Here is a 16,172-nt window from a genome sequence, read left to right on the forward strand (position 1 = left end):
TGGGGCTTACAATGTGCTCATGTGGGAGGGCCTGGTAAGGGGTGGTGAAGTAGAGAGTAAAAAAAATAAAAAATAAAATAAAAAATAAAATAAAAAATAAAAACCACTTGTCCCTGAGCAGTTGTATAGTAGCTTCAAAAAAAAGTTCTCCTTCAAGTGACAGAACTTGAACCCTCAACTTAACTTAATGGCTTCTACTAAATAAATGTCAACGCTGCATTATCTACCAATGAATTTTCACAATGGCATAGCTGAGGCATAATAGCATATTTCCTGTGGGTGTGCTCTAATGCGTATCTTGTGTCATATGTGACTGTTCAGATCTGTCATGTAACACAGCAATTAGAACAAAAACACATGTCTCAAACCTCAAATCTCACACTCATTTACTGCAGAGACAAGCACACACATGCACAAATGCACACACACAAAGGGCCCTGTGGAGAGCCTTATAAAGCGAGCGAAGCACACACACACATACGAGCTCACACATAGAGCTGTTGTTCAGGCTGGGGTCCTGAGAGCGGGGTTCAGAGCAGCCAGTGTCCCGTCTGGCAGGAAGCACTCTGCATTCTCAGTGACGTGCCTTGAGTGGACAAATCATGCCGACTGTGTGGGAGAGAAACCCAGCGCTGCTCGCAAGATGAAGGCAGAGAGGGAGGCATCATGCAAAGAGACAGCCGTTCCTTCACCGTTTCTTCTCCTGTGGCTTTTCATCTTTTCATTGGCAGGTAAGACAACATCATGACTTTTCTACTGTGCATGTTGAGGGAAAACTTTCTGAAGAAGAGGAAGAATAAAAAGTGTATGTCACTGTCAGTTTCACTTTTCAGTGTGTGTTTTGTATGTGGGTGGCTCTATATCACACATAGAGCGATCACTCAAGTGAATTAATTAGGGCACTTGATGAAACTGTACTTTTGAAATGCTTTTAATGTTTTGTTTTATTAGAAATACTGTCTTTTTAATATGAATGCAATAAAGGAAGTTAAAAAGGCAAATGGAATGATTATATGACATAAACTTTAAAAAATGCACATTGCAAAATTAAATTTAAAAAAAATAAATAATCACACCACAGACCATTTTTTTGCATTTTGGCAAAAAAAATCATGTTGTCTTTAATCTCCATCCATGCATTACTGTAGATTTATTTTAAAGGCCGCATTTGTGCAAAAAGTCTGAAAAACAAGTTCAGTACAATCACTACGGCATGAGTGAGTTGGCATGAGCTTGACGTCACATTTTCTTAAAACCAGGTACAGATGTGTCAAGGAAGGGGACGAATGCAAGAACATGTCCTAACTAAAGCCTAGTCTTCATTGGAGAGCTTTGATTAGCAGAATCACTGGGCCCCACTGTCTACATCCCCCCATCCACAAAAGAGCATGTCTCTTGCACCCTGCCACTGATTGGAGGAGAGCTAGCCTACAATCCAGGCCTTTGTTAGCTCATCCTGGCAAGACCTCAACACTGAGAATTGTTGCCACAGCGATTGAGCCATGCCACACTGACTTGCACTGCCCTGGCAAAGCGGGCAAGGACATGTTGGTTCACTCAGGAGCAATAAACACAAAGCAGTTTACCAGCAGGTGTCTCACTGGAGAGTTCAAGCAATGTGTAATTGCGGTACATACTCCAAAAACAGGCTGAAAATAAAAAATAATCATTTTAGTTAGGATATAAAAAGTGAAGACAAAATATTTAATAATGTACCATATATATAACACACAATTTTTGTAATATAGTGACATATTGAATAGAATTACTCATTTATACATATATTGAGTACTTCTATAAAACAATTCCTGTATTATATATACATTGTATGTAATCATTTATATTGAATAATATAATTGAATATTAATATATTTTTATAGAAATATTAGTGAAATATGAGTAGAGTATGATGCTAATTGAGTATGATGCTAATTGCAGACTGAATCTTCTCCCTTTTTTTAACTCATTTTTTTTAACACAAATAAATAATAGATTTGAAAATAATCTTTTAAATTTAGTTGGAAAATGCATTTTGAGTACACCACTTTAAAATAGAGTAATTTTGTGTAGTTTTAAGACAAATCAAATTTATATTTATTCATTTGTCAGAAATGTTTATCCAAAGCCAGTACATTTAAGGTATTTTGGCAGGATGTCACACTTTTTTACTCCAGTCAGTGAATACTGATTTGTACAGTATTGTGAAAAGCTATACAAATAAACCTGAATTGAAAAATGTAACAAAATATTGCTTTGGGGTTTATTATATCTTTTTTTTTTCCCCTTACTGCTCAGGGTCATTTAACACATATTGACTTTATGTGACAACATGCCCCAATTGCTGGAGTGCCAGTCTTTAATGTGTCTGTTTCTGGATGTATTTTCTGTGTGTATGTAGGTGTATGTGGGGTGAACATCAGCTGTCCGTCTCCTCTAGTGCGAGGTACACTAGGAGGCTCTGCTCTTCTCTCTGTGACCTACACCAGCACCAGCTCCGACCAGCCCGTTATTAAGTGGCAGCTGAAGAGGAACAAACCTGTCACTGTGGTCCAGTCCATTGGTACAGACATCATCGGGAACCTGAGGCCCGAATACCGTGGCCGAATCCTCCTGTACGAGAACGGCTCCCTGCTCCTGCATCACCTGCAGCTGTCAGACGAGGGCGCCTATGAGGTGGAGATCTCTATCACTGATGATACCTTCACTGGGGAGCGATACGTCAACCTTACTGTGGATGGTAAGACAGACATAGACATTCCACTTAAGTCAAGAGCAACTTTCCTTATACATGTTGTCCTGTTCTATCACAGTTCCAGTGTCCAGGCCTTTTGTTCACATGGTGGCCTCGTCCGTCCTAGAGTTGACTGAGCTCTTCATACTGAACTGCACTCACGATAGTGGCACCAAACTCACCTATAGCTGGCAGAAGGGTGGGAAATCTTTGACCAATGACTCGCGTCTGCTCCTGTCACATGACCAGAAGGTCTTGACCATCTCCCATGTTGTGATGTCAGATGATGACGTCTACAGCTGTAGGGTGGAGAACTCCATCAGCAGTATGAAGAGCCTGCCTGTCAAACTCACTGTCTACAGTAAGTGTTGAGACTCTACTGTCACCTTCATCCGTGAACTATGACCTAAAATGTTACATTAAATCTTGCTATGTTACCTAATAGGAACACATATAAATTGGAAAGCAAAAATAACCAAAAGATGCATGACATCTACATTCTTGCATTTGGCAGACATGTTTATCCAAAGTAACTAAACTTGCATTCAGTGTACACATTTACATTTTATCAGTTATTGCTTTCCCTGGGAATCGAACCCATGACCTTGGCATTGCTAACGCCATGTACTGTTTGAGCTACAGGAAAGCCTTGATACGTTTACCCCTATATGGGTGCATATTAGTACCATAAAGGTATACATATTAGTACCTAAATGGTACATTTTAGTGTGTTGTAAAAGTGTACTGCCCCATTGATAGATTTTCTACCTTTTTTTATAGGTAGAGTATATTTAAAAAATGACATAAACAAATAAATAGAGGCGTTTGCATGTAGGATGGTATAAAATAGTGTGAATATTGTACATTACATTTTGAATACAAATTATACTTCAAAAACATATATTCAAGGCTTTAAGCATTTAAAGGGATATTCACCCCCAAAATAGAAGTAAATTCTAGCATTATTTAATCATCTTCAAGTTGTTTCAGAAATTTCTGTGCAACATAAAGACATTTTTATGTAGCTCTTTTCCAGTAAACAGTAGTTCATAGAGACCATGACTGTCAAAATTCATAAAGGAAAAAAATAAAAAATAAATAAAATTGTGCCTATGACTTGTGCACTATTCCAAGTCTTCTGAAGCAGTGTTGTTGTTATTGTTGTTGTAAACTAAAATGATTAGAAATCAGTTTTAGTAACTGAAATAAAGCTGAAATAAAACAAAGAATACATATTACATTAAAAAAACCTAAACTTAAAAAAATTTAAAATTTAAAATGTTGCCTTCCAACAAACTTGCATATAAATAAAAAACATTAAAGTACTAAAATTGCTAAAAACAAAAATAAAAAAGTAAATATACAAATGTTTATAAAATGTATTAAATCTTTATAGAACTATTTGAAACAAAAACAAAAAAGCAAATAACAAAATTGTTAAAACAAACTAAAATTAAAATGGAAACTGAATAGATAAAAATAAGATAATTAAAACATATAAATAAATACTATAATAGTATATAAATAATACAAAAATAAAACGGCTCCGCAGTCAAACTGATCACTTTTATAGTGTTTTTGAAGACTGACAGTCATAGTCACCGTGAAAAAGAGCTGCAGATTCTTCAAAAACTGAAGAAAACTAAATAAATAACAGCATACAGCTTTGGAACAACATGAGTGTGAGTAAAGAATGAAAGAATGTTCATTTGTGTAGTTGGGGTGTTTATGAAAAGGGCTGATGAAGGAGATTGTTTATGAACAAGTGTTTTGCTCCACTGGAGCTCAGCTGATCCTCTCATCCATCTACCTCTTCACTTGCACACATTTCTGTCAGAACACTGAGCCTAGCAGGGTCCCGCATTCCCTCTGCACAGTCTACCCTTTAAGAAAGCCCCGAGTTGCCCCATTCATTCTTGCACTTGGTATTCCTGGCAACCTGCGCAATCAATCTTCCATTTGAGGTCTCCTTAATTTAGACCTTGTCTACAGAGTAGTTTGGTCCTTCAGAGCGCTGTTTGTTTTCTGGAGAGGAATGATGTACTATGTCACCCTGTATTCTCCTTTAAATTTTGCAGGACGGAGTTCTCTCTATATCATCCTCTCCACGGGAGGCATTTTCTTACTCATCACCTTGGTGACTGTGTGTGCCTGTTGGAAACCCTCCAAAAAGTACCAGCTCTATTGTCATTATCCGTTCTCGTTGATAGGTCTAAAGCAAGCCGTAATAAATCTCACCAGCTCGCACTGTTGTTGTAAGAATAGTCTTTGTGCTTGAAATGTTAGGAGGTCAGAGTTCCACAGATCAAATGAAAAACAAAGACCAAAGCAACTGATTAAACTGGAAAGAAGTCATCTTTAACACTTTTCGGCTTCCGTTTGTACACCAAATAAATATGGTATTGCATTTGATATTTCAATCACAGTCAGGTATGTTGCTAACCGAAATACATCGTTGTTCAATCTACAGAAAAAGGCAAGAGCTTGCCGGACAGAGCAGACAAAATGTAGCAGAGCAGAGCAACGGCAATCATGAGGGTAACGACAATTCACTGTTGTAGAATTATGCAAGATAAATCTCAATGTTAAAATTATAAACATTTTTAAAGATGCACTCAGTAAACTTTTTTCTCATATGTCAGGCATGGTAAAGTTGAGGACTTTATTTTCACAACAGATCTGTCTTGGAAAAACAAAATGAAACATAAATAGCCCATCCACCTTGTTTTTAAATGCAGAAGGATGAGTATGAGGATGCAGCAGTGACGTTTTGAGATAGCAGGCTGAAGATGATGTTAATAGTGCTGTTTTCTGAATTACGTACTTAACTGCATCATTGAAATTATTGGCGTTAGCTTTGTTTTAGCTTCCACTCAAGGGTTAGCAGTTCTATCACTCTTCTTCTTTGCCTATGAACGCTAGTACTTGACATGGTAAAAAAGCGTTGTGTGTAAGTGGTGATTATGCAGAATGGTTGCAATCAAGGCTCATGGGAACATTTTGGAGTAGATACTCTAATCAGACCAGAAAACCCCAAATCAGAATGTCTGATTCTAAATGCAGTAGTATTAAAACAATCTTTCCATTCACTCTTTAACCTTTTCTATACGGAGTAAAGAATATAGTGAAATCGTGTGCTGGACTGACTTCAACATCATTAGGCAGCCACTAGTCTTTCGCTGTGTTCAATTATCAGCTGTTTGACAGATTTTGTGTGGATTTTGAAGTCAATACAGTGTGGTTGCTTTTCTCATCTTAACAGGTCAGAGAAACACAATACGAATCCTTCAAGAAGACTTTCAAGCTTCAGACACAGAGAGTGGGTGAAACATTAAGGATTCTGAAAAGCAAAAGGAGAAGATGAAAGGACCCTAATGGATGAGTTTTCCATATTCCTACCCAGATCTGGCCCGGACACACATCCATAAACTGAACAACCATAAAGCCTTTTATTATCAGGATAATGTCTTCCCCTTAGATCCTTTATTATTGAAATATGACCCGACTCTTCTCTTTTGTCCCATGATTAGCAGCAAGCATATGCATTTCTGATTAACCGAGGTGTGATTTTCTTTCTCACCTAGTTACATAAGCTTTCAAATTTATGCTTTTGTGCAGGTCCGTTGTTAAGCCGCCTTTGGTGATGTTGAAAGTTAGACGTGAACTTTATTGGCCAAATGGTTAAAAAAACAGGTTTGATCTCTTATTATCCACATTGGCCCTATCCAGTCTTATGTTCTTATCAAAACCGTAAAAAACCCTGTGTCAGCATTAAAACAGCCCCTCTGGGCGGCTCAGACTGCTAATCTATTTCCGCAGAGGAGTGTAGTCAATGGCACATAAGACTCGGAGAATTAAGACGTATAGGAAGCTTTTCTGGCCCCTCGGGGATGAGATTAGAGAGGAAGGAGGCTCAGAACAGGTTTGCGCTTGTATCTGCTGTTCACACTTCCATCCCCAGTTTGTTCAGGCTGTTAATGATCCAGCCACAATAATAATGTTCGTGATCCAACGTTTTTGTGAGTGGTTATGTCAGCTGACCAGAACATATGTTGCTCTGAGTGGACACAGAAAACTGGCACATTACATTGACAGGAATGTCATTGAATTCACCCTCAATTACTTTCACACAGCCTCAATTTTATAGTAATTGCTACGGTTTTATGTAAATTTGCCTTTAGTTTGACCTAAAGTTCTTAGTTTTCCATTAGCGATACAAATGTGTTATAAGAAACCACGAATCTCTTCAAGTTCAAGTGCTGAAGCTGCATATGACACAATGAACCATCATTTTTTCAGACGTAAATATAGACTCCAGGGGCTGCTTAATTAAGCAGGATGAATGAAAGGACTAAATTAAATGATTACAACAGACAACAAGGGGGCTGGGCACCTTTTCACCGTAGTAACTGTTCCCCCTGACAACAGTGGAGAGTAACAATTATATTCAGGGTCCTTCAATACACCCAGGCTTCCCTTGCTCAGTTGCTCTATTTGGCTCCATTTAGCACCTGGGACGGCTGGGAACGCTGCCTGCACGCGGGGGGAACTGGGAGCTGCTGACGCCGCACAGGCAAGACTGCTATTTTCTGACTCAAACATTCTATCTGCAATGCTACGAATCTAACATTTCATTGCGTCCAGATTAAGTTACATGGTTAGAAAAAAACGTGGCCTGCTGTATCTTCAAGAAAGTCTCAGGTAACGCTATGTCTGATTGTTTGGCAATCAGAGTCAATTGAGAGTTATTAAAGTTGTACTTCTGCACAGATGTGCACTATAAAGTGTGTTCTGTGGATTTGATTTGTCTTGTGAGAACACTTGATTGGCTTTTTAAGAAATAATTCACCAAAAAATGTAAATTCTTTTCTCATTTACTCCAAACCTTTATGATTTTCTTCCTTCTGTAGAACACAAAAGAAGGTATTTTAGAATGTTTCAACTGTTTTTTCCATACATTGAAAGTCAGTTGTGGTCTAAAACAACACTGGACCCTACTGACTCATTGTATGGGAAAATAAATAAATAGCTTGACCCTTGTTTCTGCAAAGTGTAACACTGCTTTAACCCTAGGTTATGAAGCTCTGCTCCATAGCCTGGTTAGCACAATTTTAAGGGTTAACTGAATCTTCAATTACTGCTTATTTGTTTGATTGACAGCACAATACTACATGGTTAAAGACTTGTACTTATAATTCTTTATTTATTTATTTGCAGAGAACATTTTGAGATCTGGTCTTGGTGGATCTGCTCCTGGATACCCTTACCAAAAAGTAGTATACTTCAAGTTTATTTTAGTAAGTATACTTAAGTAAAGTTCAAGTATATTTTTAAGTATACTTTCTGTAGTAAGTATACAAATATCAGTGTACTAGTAGTATACAAGTGTACTATTCGCCCTCTACAGTATAACAATGAAAACACGGATTCTAGTATAAGTCAGGTATACTTAAATGTTATTTTAAGTATATTTCTGAGAAGTACATAAAGCCCATTTCTGAGAAGTACATAAAAAGTAGACTAAAAGTATACTTTCCTATTTTTAGTTTAAAAGAAGTATACTAATAGCACACTTGAATAAACTTCTTTTTCGTAAGGGTAGGGGTACCAGGGCAAGTGGCTTACTAGTTTATCCTGTCAGCATGGGGTCTGGCTCCTCCTCCTATGCTCCCAAAACCATCTATTTGGATGTAGACGGTAAAGTGCAGAAGGTGAGTGCCTCATTTTAGTGTATATTTATCTGGATTTAAACTCACAAGCTAGTGGTTATCTTGAGATCTTGAAGTACTATTGGTGGTTGACCAATAACTAGAAAGCAGGGTGTCTGATGGCCAATATAATCCTGACAATTTAATGAGTGAGTGAATTAAATACACACATAATTGCTTAAATTAAATGAATGCATTTTATAGAACAATACTGAAACCGTAATATTATCCATTGACAAAAAAAAAAAAAAGGCTAAACATGGTCCTGGTCGCTATATCAGTTTATTACAAATATTTGAGGCCTGAAATGCTAAATCAAAACCGATAAACCAGATATTAAGCAGTTTGTTTTGCACAGCACTAAATCTGTCAAGAGGAGTTCTGGGAGATCAGCGTGCACAGGTTAAAAATAAAGCTGAAGATGACTGGTTCCACAGGTGTGACTGACATTGCATTCTGTTGTGTCACTTGACACACTGTTTTCTCCTGTTGTTTCCTAGAGAATGACTGAAGAACTGTTAATAGTTGTGTTTAAGTCCAATTTACAGAGCGTTGTTCTACATACGGATCTTACAGATGCTCAATCATACTCAATATCTGCATATTATAATCTATGATTGATGAAAAAATGTTTTATGTATTTTAGAAATACATGTGTCAGATTCAGCAATTCATCTTGAAGCGTACCCAACTTCCTAAGAGCTCAGAGAGGCCAAGTGGACATTGAGAGCGTTGAGTGTGGCATATGTTTTCTGTAGTACAGGATCTATTGGCGATCTGAGCCTGTCTACCACAGCTGCCTCTTTCACCTTTGTTATTCTCTATTTTAATGCTTTTAATTAATAAACTAATTTAATTGAGCATATGAATTCTAACACATATATATATATATATATATATATATATATATATAATTTAAAAAAAAAACATTTTTGTTTTTTTTGTTTTAGACCATTAACTTTGTCTCATGTTTGCTAAAATAAAATAAAAACAGACAAATGAGATGATACTATGAATATGTGGAAGTATTTGATGTTTGAGCTTACATTTTGGGCTATGACTTGTGATTACAAACTTTGTTGTCTTTGACAATCTGAGTAAAGTGTGAAATTTAAGCCAAAGTCTCTATTTAATCTCATTTCTGCTTAGAAGAAACATTGAGATATTAAAGGGATTTTTCTGGTGAAATCAAAATCATTAATTCATCACTGCACCCCATAAACACAATCAAGCCTTCGAAAAAAAAAAATCCCCCAATATTTTCGATGACATTTCAAGATACTTATCTCAAGTTATGTGTTTGAATTGCATTGCAGTATTAATAGCGCAGTAGCATGAGACTAATGGTACAAGTATGACAACAAAAACACCCATAATAAAACTAACACACCCTTATTTGTCCTGCTCAGGTGCTTTTCAGTCGTCACTGCAGCCCATGTGATATCAAAGAACTGCTGTGTTCCTCCTCCAACATCCCTAGGTCTGTATATCACTGATATCAGCACTAATCAACACCTCAATCCATTTTGCAAACTTGCAGTGGTTGAGAATGAAGTTCTCTGTAGTGTACAACATGTTCAGTGCCAGACATAATGAATTCGTCAACTTTTTATTTCTTCTGTCTATAGGAACACTGCTATAATGATGGTGGACCCTGAAGGTGCACTTGTGTCCATTGATCCCACGATGCCCACCAACACCCCCAAGTAAAACACAGCCTGGCCCTTGTTGTTTGTGTAAGCAATTATGTTCATTTTCAGTTTAATCTGTCAGTTAATAATTCCATTTTGTCCTTTTAGCTCCCTGTACAAAGTCATTCCTTTGTCTACCGGCCAGCTGGGAGGTAACATGCATAATTTCTTTTTACAGAATTTGACTCACTTATGACCTTTAGTACCCTAGATTTACATTTGCTCATTATAATGTTTCAAGCTAAGAGGTGTTCTGCCCTGATTTATAGCCTGTGTATTTAACTCAACAGAAAAGGAAGATATGTTTCAGAATGTACTCTCACAGGTAGCAGAGCAGTTCAGCAGGTAATGGACATGTTTGTTTTCTCATGGACTGAAGATCAATCTTTATCACCATAATGGTTTTGTACTAAAACCAGGAAAACATTGTTCCTTCACTCTACAGAGCATTTAGGATCAACGAACTAAAAACAGAAGTGACCAACAGACTGGCTATGCTGGAGAAGAGAGTAGAACGTATGTAATGACAGTGTTGCTGTTTGACTGCTTTCTTGTTAGCTGGTTTCATTGTTGTTCAGACTTAAAGCTAAAGTACACTACAAGACTCACACGAATCTAAACAGATTTGCAGTTCAAGCAGCACGTGAACTGATCATCACTTACTCTTTTCTAGTTATTGCACGAAATAAACATGAATGAACATCAGAATGTTTCTTGTTTCAATCGCAGAAAGATGTAAATACACACCATTTTTCAAGTTCAGGTCCACCGACGTTAATCTACTCTCCTGTCCGGTTTGTTTGTCCGAAAAATGGCAGATTCGGCATTATGATTGGTCAGATCGCCTGTCAATCAAACTCCTGGCAAAGGGTCAATTATGGCTTGTTGAGGAGAGGTGTGATATTGCTTCTGTTGAAGATCCTGAGGAGAACCCTGCACCATATCTAGAGACCCATATATCATAAAGACTAGGCTCTGTTGGCTCAGGCCACCCTAGCAACAGCACAGACAAGTGATAACCACTCTTCTTACTTTGATGATTTTCTATGCAGTGGAGGGGTTAAAGGTCGTAGAGATCGAAAAGTGCAAAAACGATTTGAAGAAGCTGAGAGATGAGATGACTTCCAGAGCAGGTGGAAGGTAAGTGAAAGAAAATATCTTCCAACGCAAGCGTGACGATCTATCTGTTTATCCATCTAGAGCGGCTCTTTTTCAAAAAAGAAACACAAATGTATCTAAAAGACTAATCGACCACTCTCCTTTTAGAGTGAATTGTCCATGCAAATACAATTTCTCCGACGATGGAAAGAAATTAACTCCTAGACGTGACGTCCCCAGCTACCCAAAGGTGCTTTAAAGTTTTATGACACGCTTTGATTGAATTATGAGCCCTGCGGGAGAACATCTTGTCTCTATGTGGTATTAATCTCTGTTAATCTTGATTTCCTCAGTACACACTTTCTCAGGAGACCATTGAAGCGCTGAAGAAACCAACCTTTGATGTTTGGCACTGGGAGCACAATGAAGTGAGTCTGACTCAGTGGAATATTCAATACATTTAGAGATGAAATCATGCACACATGCTCGTTTTCTGTTTTCCTGTTTATCAGATGCTGAGCTGCCTGGAGTACATGTACCATGACTTAGGCCTCGTGAAGGAGTTTAACATGAACCCGATTACTCTCAAACGCTGGCTGGTAAGAAAATTAGTATAATTGTAAAAATGAAAGGGTGCAAGAAAGGTGATTTCCACTGAATTTTCCAGGTTAACTTCTCTGATTCTGATTCTTTTTATATGTTCTCAGCTGGGCATTCAGGAAAATTACCGCAGCAACCCGTTCCATAATTTCCGCCATTGTTTCTGCGTGAGTCAGATTATGTATGGCATGATCCACCTCTGCAACCTTCAGGTGAGAACTTTTACGTACGTAGCAATTAGCACAGCAATTACCGTGGAACAGTAAAAGTGGAAACCTGTGTGTGTGTGGCCTACAGGAAAAGCTCACGCTGACAGATCTGGGCATTTTAATGACTGCTGCCGTGTGTCACGACTTAGACCACCCTGGATACAACAACACGTAAGATCTTCACCTCTGTGTAATTATGCTCTTGAGTCAGTTCTCATAAAAACATACAGGTGTACCCAGGTATTTGCCTACACGTTCGTCATGACAATTTTACAGCCTTATATCTGTGCCGTTCATCTTAGTAAGCATTCCCATGACATATGACGAGATAATGTAGTGCTGTATATATGCAGGTACCAGATCAATGCTCGTACCGAGTTGGCAGTGCGCTACAATGACATCTCGCCCCTGGAGAATCACCACTGCGCTGTGGCCTTCCAGATACTCTCACTGCCGGAGTGTAATATATTTGCAAACGTGGAACCAGAGGCCTTTAAACAGATCCGACAGGTATAGCACAAAATATCAACTGTATCATCGTTTAAGAAATTTAAGGGGCCGTTCACACAGAATGCGTTTTTGTATTTAAAAATGTGAGACGCAGGGTAGTGGAATGAAAAAAAATGTGAGGTGTCAAGACCTCATACCTTTTTTTTGGAGAGTGTGATCATCGTGGCCAAAAGAATTCACAATTGCGATATTATTGTTATATATATATATATATATAGCCTATATATATATTTGCTTAATCACAACGTTTAATCGCAATTGCAAAGTTTATTCGCAACATATAATCATTGCCGTTAATAGTGTTCGACGTCTGTTTGATTACGTGTAATTTGTAACTAACTGCATGATTTTTATTGTACATTTCTGCCATAGTCACCACTAATAACCTACTCCTAAATATAATGTAGAAACTTATAATGTAGAAAACGATTTGTATCGTGAAAAGCGCTATACAAATAAACTTGAATTGAACTGAATATCAATCAAATTTTTAAAAAATAAATTATGCTATCAGTCAAATTCATCTTTAACTTTGTTTATTTTGTGTTCTCTTTTATTTGGCCACTGAATCACACTCAAAATACGAGTGTAGGGAGGCGTAGGGAAAGTTTGTAACCATAACTGTTCATAAGCAATACAAAAAACAACTTCCTGTTGATCTGTGCTTCCTGCAGACTATGATTTTTACACCCCATTTTTTTACAGAATCCAAAGAATTCCCATATTGATGGCTAACTTTTTTTTTCAGGTGTGAATAGGTTGTCTTGATTTCATATTTCATATTCTCCAACATGAGCAGTAGTAGCTTTGTACTGCGTCCTTGTCTTTTTTCCTTTCATTTTATGACAGGCAGCGTTAAGGTGTAGTACCGCCACCTACTATGTTGGAGTGTCAGCAAGTTGAAATGTTACTGGCGCTGGGTTATTTATGCTATTATCGCATGTGTGGTACTGACGTGATATCAATATTTATTTTTTTAAATATCATGTTTATTGTCAAAATCAGTATATTGCAACACCCTTACACCCTTAGATGCTGAAAAAGATGCAAGTGGAACCATCAAAGATGTCCGTCTAGCACATATAAAATTGAGAGTGGTAGAAAGCAAAATCATTCTGTATGAATGGCCCCAAAGGTTTTTTTTTTTTTTTGCAGTAAATGTTCTTATTTAAATGTTAAACTTAAATGTTTTTATTATATGACAATGTATTGGCAGGCTATCATCACACTGATTTTGGCCACGGACATGGCCCGGCATGGCGAGATTCTGGACTCGTTCAAGCATAAAGTGGACAATTTTGACTTCACCAATGAGGAGCATGTGACTTGTGTATGTATCATACACCCTTTCTGCCAAAACCACATCTTAAACTAGCTTTAACCAGCAAAAAGATTGTTTTTCAGCAGTATATGGCATGAATTTGACAGGTACAGATTTGTTGACAGTTAGACAAGTAAGGATTTGTCGTCTTCTCATGTGTTCAGCTGAAGATGGTTCTTATCAAATGCTGTGACATTTCCAATGAAGTCCGGCCTACAGAGGTGGCAGAGCCGTGGGTGGACTGTCTGCTGGAGGAATATTTCATACAGGTTTGCTGACTCTACATCTTGTGTTATAATTGCTCTACAGTGACAGGTGGGTTTGTTTACGCTGTCTTGTCTTTGTTCAGAGTGATAGAGAGAAATCTGAGGGGCTTCCTGTGGCACCCTTCATGGACAGAGACAAAGTCACCAAGCCCACAGCCCAGATTGGCTTCATTAAATTTGTTCTCATCCCCATGTTTGAAACTGTCATGAAGGTAGGTGAAATAGTCAAAGTAATAGTTCACCCAAAATGCAAATTCTGTCATCATTTGCTCATTTCATGATGTTTCAAATCATGTCACGTTTTTCCTCTCAGCTCTTCCCTCAGATTGAAGAGATTATGGTGCAGCCTCTCAGAGACTCACGGGACCATTATGAGGAGCTGAAGCAAATTGATGATGCCATGACCGAGGTAATTATGTATATGTATACATACAGTATAGATACATAGATAGATTTATACAGTATATATATATAGAGCCCCATCTTGCTAACATAAAGGTATGTTTTTTGTTCAATGAGGCACAGAAGAAAAAAACAGAAAATATGTCATTAGGAGGGAAGAAGAAATAAGCACTGCTGTGAGCATAATGATACTGTGTAAGTATATTTGATGCATTATACAGTGAGTACAGTGTTTTGTCCTTTTAATATTCCAGAAAGCCATTCTTTTCACTGTTATATGCTTTATGTTTTCTTTTTCCTTCACTTGCATCTTACAGTTATTTTCTTTCCAGTAATCTGTGCTTTTTATAGTGGAGCATTATTGGAAGAGTGATCATATGGCTGATGACTTTTCTTGTGTAATTTTAGGAGTCAGATTTTTGACCCGTCTGCACTGTGTGGACAGAGTTCTGGCACGAGGATCTGTGAGACGCTGGGCTGCTGTTGAAGACGGCTGGTTTGAATCCACTGAATCTAAAGGGTCACCCGATCGACTCATGAAATCACAAGTCGCTTCCTTTTGCCAACAGACTGCTAGGCCGGTTTGAATATTTCTTTTTGTCATCAATCAGATATAAAGCCTTTTCGGCTGACATGGGAATATATATTTATCACTGCAGTTTTAGTCCTGTTTGGTTGTTTTTTTTGTCATATTTTACAGTGCTCAATGGAAAAACTGCATTTCTGTTGCATGCACATACATAGCATGTAGTCATCTGAAAGGTTTGTGATCCCAAAGCAATTTGGAGACCGGATTACAGCATGACGTATAACCGTAACTAGTGTCTTTTGAAAATGTGTTTTGATGATTATAAAAGGTCAGCATGATATGATACGGTTCCTTTTGTCAACTTTTTCTCTCCTGAGTTCCTCCAGAACACAGCATTTCACATTTTAGGTGGTTTTGCGGTGAGCACAATACCACTGTAAATCTGAATATCAGCTTTTAAGGAACCTGAGAACTCCCTTTGCAGTGTTTTGATTCGGTTTCCCATTATTTATTTGGTTATCGAGGTTTTAAATCAATGCATTTACACTAGAACATACAGATAGATGATACAATTGAAAGGAAAATTTTATCATAATTTACACACCCTCATGACTTTTTTCCTACAGTACATAAAAGAAGATACTTTGAAAAATGTCTCAGTCCTGACTTCTCATTGTGTGGACAGTTGAAACATTCTTAAAAATATATTTTTTTTAGTGTTCTGCTGAAGAAATAATGTCATACAGGTTTGAAAACAACTTGAAGGAGAGTAAATAGCAGAATTAAATTTTTGGGACACCATCCCTTTAAATTATTCAATTTCTTCTTTTGCTGTCTGAAAGGTCATACCAGAAGTCATACCTGCTAACCACGTTCAATATTTCTACCCTTTGGCTCAATGTTCCCACCATTTTTTGTTCTCTGTATCCTGTTTGCTCTGGTTTGCTTCTAATACTTCCTCAAAATAAGACAATAAAGTCTGTGGGAGTTCTGCCTCCTGGCTGTTCTTTTCTCCTTTTATCAGTGTGGTAATAAAAGCTCTCGCCAGGAGGTCACATGTGTTTGCTATTATGACAAGGTTAGGCCTGTACGCATCATTTCATTCAT

At 37.6% G+C, this 16,172-nt stretch overlaps 2 protein-coding genes across 2 annotated transcripts; both read left to right on the plus strand.

The window, feature by feature from the left end:
• Positions 1–504: 504 nt before the first annotated feature.
• LOC107709103 (hepatocyte cell adhesion molecule-like) lies at positions 505–6,095 on the plus strand. Its single transcript, XM_016513508.1, has 7 exons — positions 505–731; positions 2,399–2,737; positions 2,811–3,092; positions 4,810–4,903; positions 5,202–5,269; positions 5,374–5,378; positions 5,994–6,095. Exons 1-7 carry the CDS (start codon positions 644–646, stop codon positions 6,093–6,095), a joined length of 978 nt encoding a protein of 325 aa, XP_016368994.1. The 5' UTR covers positions 505–643.
• Positions 6,096–8,373: 2,278 nt separating this feature from the next.
• pde9ac (phosphodiesterase 9ac) lies at positions 8,374–15,057 on the plus strand. The gene is made up of 19 exons (XM_016513520.1): positions 8,374–8,442; positions 9,849–9,919; positions 10,068–10,145; positions 10,239–10,282; positions 10,421–10,475; positions 10,576–10,646; positions 11,183–11,270; positions 11,397–11,478; positions 11,582–11,656; positions 11,741–11,827; positions 11,936–12,040; positions 12,126–12,208; positions 12,391–12,547; positions 13,764–13,877; positions 14,033–14,137; positions 14,218–14,346; positions 14,448–14,543; positions 14,654–14,731; positions 14,945–15,057. The coding sequence occupies exons 1-18, from the start codon at positions 8,374–8,376 to the stop codon at positions 14,702–14,704; spliced, it is 1,560 nt and encodes a 519-aa protein (XP_016369006.1). The 3' UTR covers positions 14,705–14,731; positions 14,945–15,057.
• The last annotated feature ends 1,115 nt before the right edge of the window (positions 15,058–16,172 follow it).

This window comes from Sinocyclocheilus rhinocerous, unplaced genomic scaffold (assembly GCF_001515625.1).
Source record: "Sinocyclocheilus rhinocerous isolate Xijiao unplaced genomic scaffold, SAMN03320098_v1.1 scaffold626, whole genome shotgun sequence".
Taxonomy (NCBI): Eukaryota; Metazoa; Chordata; class Actinopteri; order Cypriniformes; family Cyprinidae; genus Sinocyclocheilus; species Sinocyclocheilus rhinocerous.

Coding starts and splice junctions, on each gene's coding strand:
- LOC107709103 (XM_016513508.1), top strand. CDS start 644: ATGAAGGCAGAGAGGGAGGCATCATGCAAAGAGACAGCCGTTCCTTCA. Junction 732..2,398: donor TTTCATCTTTTCATTGGCAG/GTAAGACAACAT, acceptor GTGTGTATGTAG/GTGTATGTGGGGTGAACATC. Junction 3,093..4,809: donor TGTCAAACTCACTGTCTACA/GTAAGTGTTGAG, acceptor TAAATTTTGCAG/GACGGAGTTCTCTCTATATC.
- pde9ac (XM_016513520.1), top strand. CDS start 8,374: ATGGGGTCTGGCTCCTCCTCCTATGCTCCCAAAACCATCTATTTGGAT. Junction 10,647..11,182: donor GCTGGAGAAGAGAGTAGAAC/GTATGTAATGAC, acceptor TTTTCTATGCAG/TGGAGGGGTTAAAGGTCGTA. Junction 13,878..14,032: donor ATGAGGAGCATGTGACTTGT/GTATGTATCATA, acceptor TCATGTGTTCAG/CTGAAGATGGTTCTTATCAA.